At 48.5% G+C, this 7,500-nt stretch overlaps 1 protein-coding gene across 1 annotated transcript in view; it reads right to left on the minus strand.

The window, feature by feature from the left end:
- LOC125286290 (teneurin-1-like) overlaps window positions 1-7,500 on the minus strand; it is a 200,747-nt gene that overhangs the window by 91,241 nt on the left and 102,006 nt on the right. Inside the window, exons 10-11 of the mRNA XM_048231227.1 lie at window positions 2,001-2,034; window positions 869-1,029 (exon numbers count right to left, since the gene is read on the minus strand). Of these exons, the coding sequence (XP_048087184.1) occupies window positions 869-1,029; window positions 2,001-2,034 (195 nt within the window). The remainder of the gene's footprint in view (window positions 1-868; window positions 1,030-2,000; window positions 2,035-7,500) is intronic.

Consider the following 7,500-nt stretch of genomic DNA (forward strand, 5'->3'; position numbering starts at 1 on the left):
ATGCATACACACTCGTCAATCTAACCATTCCATTATGGACTCTACAGCAGCAGGACGTACATATTTTCTCTCCCGGTCTGAAGTGTGCGTCTCTCTCCGACAGTGTCGATTGCCTCGCCGTTTAGCCACCCTTCTCTGTAATTACCCTGACGTGCTCCACTTCTATCGCACTCCGCTGTCATCAAGGTTACACCCTTCCATAAAGGGTTCCTGCGAAAGCCGCCTATTATCCCCCCCGGACGTCGTCGGCATTCCACGAAAAGAACGAGCGAGCAATCGATCCATGGCCATAGAGTGGGTGCCCCCAGCAGGAGGTGGGGGCCTTGTTGTGTTTTATGTGACGCAGACCAGACTTGGACCAAACTAAAAGGAGTAGGTGATTAGCTGATCAATGCTGCCGTGTGGAGATACAGATCCGCACACTGAAGACAAAACAGTGTTTATCAGCGATCACTGCAACAAAAGGATCGGTAGACATGTGCCACAGTGGAAGGGATAATGAAAATGTTTCTGTTTGTGTTTGTCTCTGCCATAAAACAGCTATGTAGAGCTTTGTATAGAAGTGTGTGGGTTTCCTATGAGTATACATCTATACGTATGTATATATATATATATATATATATATATATATATGTTTTGCGAAATATGCACAGTATAGGTGTAGGCATATGTATACTATTTTTATGTTCTATTTTTGTTGAATTTTCATGTGCACGCATACATGTTTACCCAGTTGTGCATGTGTGTATCCACTGAAATAGCATAAAAGCATTTGTGTGTGGGTGTCCACGTGTGTAAGTGGCCATATGCAGTGGGCGTGTTATCATCATCATCATCACACATGTGCTGGTGGAGGCGTGTTGCTCACCCTCTTCGCAGTTGTTGCCCTTGTAGGTGGGCACACAGATGCAGATGCCCTGCACGCACGTGCCGTGGTTGGAGCAGGTGGGGTCCACACACTGGTCCTCCTGGATGCTGCACTCGGGGCCCTTCCAGCCGGCGCAGACATCGCGACTGCCCTTCTCGTTACTTCGCCCGTGCACAGCACCGGCACGGCCTGCAGCCGCTGGAGAAGCGAGAAGGGGAGAGAGAGGGAGGGAGAGAGAGAGGGTGAGAGAAAGGGAGAGAGAAAGAGAGGGAAGGAGAGAGAGAGGGAGAGATAGAGGACACATTAAAGCTTACTGAAATGTACAGTTTGGTAGATATGCAGAAAGAAAGAAAGAAAGAAAGAAAGAAAGAAGATAAGAAAGAAAGAAAGAAAGAAAGAAAGAAAGAAAGAAAGAAGATAAGAAAGAAAAGACAGACAAAACAGACAGTCTGACTAGTTGAACCAGTTCTGCCAGGCCAGGTTCTTTCTTAAAATCTGCTTGTCCATCCTCTCCCGATGTACAACAAACCAAATTGTGACGGTGGTAAGAGTGGACCGATGCCTGTGGCGAGGGCTCAAATAGATCAACAAGCTGGACAAGGTTTCACGTTTCTGCAGCTAGCATCACACAAATGAAAGGGTTGCTTCCTGTGTTCACAGCCTGGCGAGAAATGAATGCCAGAGAGGTGCTCTTTGCATGTCAGACTACGGGGACAGTAATGAGCTTGATGCGGTTTAAAGTGGCTAATGATCTAGTGGGAGCACAGCTCCCCAAGCGCCATGATCAACATCATAAATGGTGCCCATAGCAACTCAAACACCTCTGTAGACAGGTTTTATTTATGTCAGATGAAGGCATAACTGTGTACTCCTTTTGACCTACACGGCATTCAAAAATCCCCGTATTTTGACAGCAATACATGAGGTAATGTTTTTTTAGAATGTATGCAGGACACACACAAACACACACACACACAATGTGTGTGTACACATTAGCAGCCTTCACCACACATACACACACACATGCATACACACATGCCTGCCTGTCCATGTCTGTCTGTTAAGCTTCTGTGAGATGGGACATGCAGTCAACATGACCCTTGCGGACTGATGGAGGATAGCGATGACAGACAGATTTGACCCTTCAAGGCAAACAGGCACGTTATCTTCCATCACTGGTCAACAGGTCCAGTTAGATCCCGACATCTGGGACGCTGTTTTACTGAATTCCAAAACATCCCCCCTGCCTCCTCTCCCACCCCCCCCTCCTTCCCTCTAGAGTACTACGAAAGGGGCCATGCAAGACTGACTTCGTGATCCTGGAGGATTTGGAGAAAGGGGGTAAAACCGCATGGCATTGTGTGGAGAAATCCTCCGGGGACTTTTAATTTGCCGTGCCTCAGCCCCGCATGTGAAGCCGGGCGGCGCGGTAGGCATAGCGGGCGCACTGCACGCCAGAGCTGAGCCAGCTGGGATTCGCCGCCGCTTCGACGCTGGAAGTAGGGTGGGGGTGGGTTGACCTCGTAATGTATGCACGTATGCGCCGCTCTGCGTCTGTTCTCATATTCACACATCAACCTCCCCGTGCCCTCCGCCGACTCCCTGTCCTCCATCATGGCAACCTCGGCAGCACGCGGTCATGCTGCGCTGACCAAAGCTCGCGCCGCGCTATAAAGCGGCTGCGCTAAAATCCCTGTGTCTCAGCAGTCTATTTTCACAGCACATGGCAACCTGTGGAGATTAGTCATGCTGCCGCATTAAACTGTAGATTTCTTTCTTTCTGGCTCACTTTTTTTTATCACCTCTCTCTCTCTCCCTCTCTGTGTCTCTCTATCTCTCCCCAGAGATCCACAGTTTCTCTCTCTCTCCCTATCTCTACCATTCTCTCTTCTTTATCTCACTCTGTCTCTCTCTTTTCATCTCTCTCCCTCTCTTTCACTCAACCTCACCCCCTCTGTCTCACTCTCTCTCTCTCACTCCCTCTCCCTGTCTCTTTATCTTCCTCTCTCTCTCTCTCTCTCTCTCTCTCTCTCTCTCTCTCTCTCTCTCTCTCTCTCTCTCTCTATCCCTCACACTCTCTGTCTCCCCTGGTCTGCCCTAGCAGTGGGATCATCCACAGCTTTTGTGTGGTGTTGATGAAGAGGCCTCCCACTGCTGCAGTGTTGTTCCCAGTAGAGAGAGAGAGAGAGATAGAGAGAAAGAGAGAGAGACAGAGAGAGAGAGAAAGAGGGGGAGGGGGCCTACAGATGGCCTGTCAGCACGGAACATGAAGACATCTCTCCTCTCCTACAGCCACCACCACCACCACGCTGCCTGCAATGGGGCCGGCCTGATGAATATAATCAATAGCTGATGCTAATGAGCACTCCCACACTCTTTCTGCCCTTCTCCCTCACTTTCTCTCTCTCTCTCTCTCTCTCTCCCTCTCTCTCTCTCTCTCTCTCACACACATATACGCATATACACAGATACGTACGTGTATACATACATACACATTCACATATACACATTTCTTCCCCTGATGTTACTGTGCTACACACACACACATTGCACATTTTTTCAATTTTTCACACACTCTCTCACACAATCATACTCTCACTCCATCTTTCTCACACAATCATACTCTCACTCCATCTCTCTCTCCGTACAAATACACATTTTTCTTTCTTCCGCTTTTTTTCTCTCAAGTCCCTCAAGCTTCACTGCAGCCTTTTTTCTTTCACTCTGAATGTTTCTCTCTCTGTCTCTCTCATCTATTGCTCTCTCTATCATTCTGATGACTGTCTCTCTCTCTCTCTCTCTTTATTTCTCTATTCTATGTCTTTGCCCTCTCTCTCTCATTGGACTCTGTTTATACACCTATATTTCTCTCTCTATCTCTATCTCTCTCAGTCTGTCTCTCATCTAAGAGGGGGAGGTCTACCATGGAAATTGCGATAAGCTGCATACCCTCTCATTTCACTAAGAAGTGGCACCTGAGCCCGGACGAGAGTGCTGGCGGTGCTGGCAGAGTGACGTGCCACAGTGTTAGAAAAACAAACCGTGAAAATGTGCGTCTCCAGGACGACGGGGTGGAGCTGTGGCTGGCGCTAGTGCTGGAAGAGGGGGGGGGGGTAGGAGATGTTCAGAATGTGTTTTGTGAGGGAGAGAGAGAGTGAGACAGACAGAGAGTTCAATGGATTGACAGATAGATGTCTTTGATTGATAAATGACTTGAAAGATTGAAAGAAATAGAGAAAATGGGGAGAAGAAAAGAGAGGAGACAGAGAGGAGAGGAGAGGAGAGGGGGGGCGAGGAAGAGTGTGATTTGTGATCCAGCCGAGACACTGGCATTGCCTGCCCTTGACAAGGTCAATGTGCCTCTCTCTCTCTCTGTCTCGCTCTCTGTCCCTCTCTCTCTCTGTCTGTCTAACATGGCCCCTTCACAGATGCTCAAGGACTCCAGAGAGGCTGAGAGATGGAGAGACAGAGAGATAGAGAGAGAGGAAGAGAGGAAAATATGAAGGAAGAGGAGAAAGGGAAGGTGAGAAAAGGGGGACACATGGAGGGAGAAATGGAATAAAGAGAGGACAAAAGACATGGTAGGAGAATTTAGAATTAAAAAGACCAGGAACAGAGAGTAATTAAAGTACAATGTGAGAGAGAGTTGGAAAAAAGAAAGGATGAGATAATGAAGGAAAAAGAGAACAGCTGTGCATCAGCAGAAGCCCCAGCGGTAGCGTCCTGCGCTGCAGCCTCGCTGTAAGATGCCTGTCTATTAGTCTCCATAACGTTCCTGGCACTGGGCCACCTCGCCAGCAGTAATGGCCGCATTACATTCGCTACAATAATTCATAGGCACTGTACATAGACTCTGCACCTCCAGAGACCAACCACAAGCTCACTACCAAGACGCAAAGGTGTGAGAACTAGTACAGAGAAATGGGCTTTAAGGGGCTCGCCGGCCAGCTCCAACGGCGGCCTCCTCAAGACCCGGAGCGCCAGCCAAAACCGGACAGATTTATCGGACCTGGACGGTCCGAGGCGAGGCCCTTTTAAAGTCTGCTGAGCCTGTAATGATAGAGGAGCGTGAAGACAGACAGCGCTGTCCTTTTCTAGCACCGGCAGGAAAAAAACAATGTTTTTGTAAACAATGGGTTTACAATGTGTTTACAATGTGTTTGTTATTTATTTATTTATTTATTTATTTATTTATTTATTTATTTATGTGTTTGTTTGTTTTGTTATTTACTTCTCCCCCTTTCTTGACTGCATCTCAGAGTCCTGACTAAACAGTATAAGATGTGTTTTGGTTGCACTGGCAGGCTGGACTCAGCACTTCATCCTGAGCAGCTCCACTTTGAAGAGCCCGGGCGAAACCAATCTGTAAAGGCAGTGCAAAGAGAATTCTCAACTACGGAAGCCCGTAAGGATCGATACTGTACTCTGCCCTCTGGAGAACTAGAAATGGGGGTGGAAGAGGGGAGAGAGAAGAGAAGAGGAGAGGAGAAGGGGTGGGATTATGTTATATAAAACCTTCTCAAGGTTTGATCTGGCTCCGAGAAGAATCCTAATAGAAGCTCTCCTTGGATCCCCGTGCGGAGCACAGCCGACACTTGGCCCGGATACGAGTGCTCAGAACTGCAGATTCAGCCTCGCCCACTGGGAGGACGTGGAAGTTGTCGGGTCCGACACTGTCGCTCCCCATCCACACTGCATTATTTAACCTGACTCAGAATTCCTGTTCTTTTGCAGAGCGAGTTAACAAGACACATGTTAAAAAAAAAAGACCCGAAACCTCAAAAAATAATTTAAAAAAAAAAGGGAGGAAAAAGGTGCAGAGTCAAGGGAAGTAATATTCGAGCTTGCAAAAGGGACAACAATAAACTTAGGGCTCTTTTCAGTGGAAGCACACTTGCAGGCAGGCTGGAAATGAAATGACATGACATGAAGAAGTAAAAAGAGCAAACTCAGACCCACGCAGGCTTTTGGTGAAATGATAGGAAGAAAAGAGACAAGAGGAGTGAAGGAGAAAAGGAAATGAGGGGTGGACAGAAGAAAGGAGGAAACAAGAGGATGGAAGAGACAAGGAGACGGAGAAGGAGAGCAGAGGAGGAGAGAAGTGGAAATGTCCTTGCTGCAGGATGCATGGGATTCTCTTAAATGAACTCGTCTCCTTCTGCAGAGAAGACACAAGACAAGGAGAGAGAGAGAAAGACGCTTGCCAGGTGGAGGAGATGGTGACCTTGCTCACTCTCTCTCTCACTCTCTCTCTCTCTCTCTCTCTCTCTGTGCTTTGTTTGTGTGTGTGATATGTGGGGGTTGTGACAGACAAGTGTACAGAGGGAGTAAAGAAAGTGTATGAAAGGAAAAGAGGAGAAAAGACAGAAATAAAGAAAAACAGCGAATGTTTATGAGAGTGGGTGAGTGAGTGAGGAGGAGGAGGAGTGAGTGAGGAGGAGTGAGAGGAGGAGGAGGAGGAGGAGGAGGAGGAGGAGGAGTGAGGAGGAGTGAGGAGGAGGAGTGGAGGAGGAGGAGGAGGAGTGAGGAGGGTGAGTGAGGAGGAGTGAGGAGGAGGAGGAGGAGGAGTGATGAGGAGGAGGAGGAGTGAGAGGAGGAGTGAGGAGGAGTGAGGAGGAGGAGGGGTGGAGGGAGGAGGAGTGAGGAGGAGTGGGTGAGGAGGAGGAGTGAGGAGGAGTGAGGAGGAGTGAGGAGGAGTGAGGAGTGAGGAGGAGGGGGGGGGAGGAGGAGGAGGAGTGAGTGAGTGGTGAGTGGGTGGGTGAGGAGGAGTGAGTGAGTGAGTGAGTGGGTGGGTGAGGAGGAGTGAGTGAGTGAGGAGTGAGTGAGTGGGTGGGTGAGTGAGGAGGAGGAGGAGGAGTGAGTGAGTGGGTGAGGAGTGAGTGAGGAGGAGTGAGTGAGTGAGTGGTGGGTGAGGAGGAGTGAGGAGTGAGTGAGGTGAGTGAGTGAGGAGGAGTGGGTGGGTGGGTGAGTGAGGAGGAGTGGGTGGGTGGGTGGGTGAGTGAGTGGGTGAGGAGGAGGAGTGGGAGGAGTGAGGAGTGAGGAGTGAGCAGCGGCGGGTGGGTGAGTGAGTGGTGGGTGAGGAGTGAGTGGGTAGTGAGTGAGTGGGCAGTGAGTGAGTGAGCCCACATGTCCTTGCCTGTCACCAGCTGAGACACTGAGTTTTTGTATGCATGTACATGTGGACACACACACACACACACCCTCTCTCACAGCCACAGCCACATACACTAACTCAACACAGTCCCTCATGTTGTGTATAATGTACCATACTTGGAAGTTTCTACTCAGTCCACTTTTAGATTTGTGCCTGGATGTATTGTATGTCTGTAAGTTTGTTGCCTATGTTGGAGTCACCTAGAACTTGAACTCAATATGTTGTACCCAGACATAGACAAAAAAAAAAAATTATGTCCTTTACACTTTGTCCATGTACCCCTATCCCTTTGTAAATTCCTATATAATTGCTTGCATCCTGATACTGTACTTTTATGTAACAATTGCTTTGGCAATACAAGTGTCATATTTGTCATGCCAATAAAGCACCATTTGAATTTGAATTGAATTGAATTGAGTGAGTGAGTGAGTGAGTGGGTGGGTGAGTGAGTGAGTGGGTAGTGAGTGAGTGAGTGAGT

This window comes from Alosa alosa, chromosome 21, assembly GCF_017589495.1.
Source record: "Alosa alosa isolate M-15738 ecotype Scorff River chromosome 21, AALO_Geno_1.1, whole genome shotgun sequence".
Taxonomy (NCBI): Eukaryota; Metazoa; Chordata; class Actinopteri; order Clupeiformes; family Clupeidae; genus Alosa; species Alosa alosa.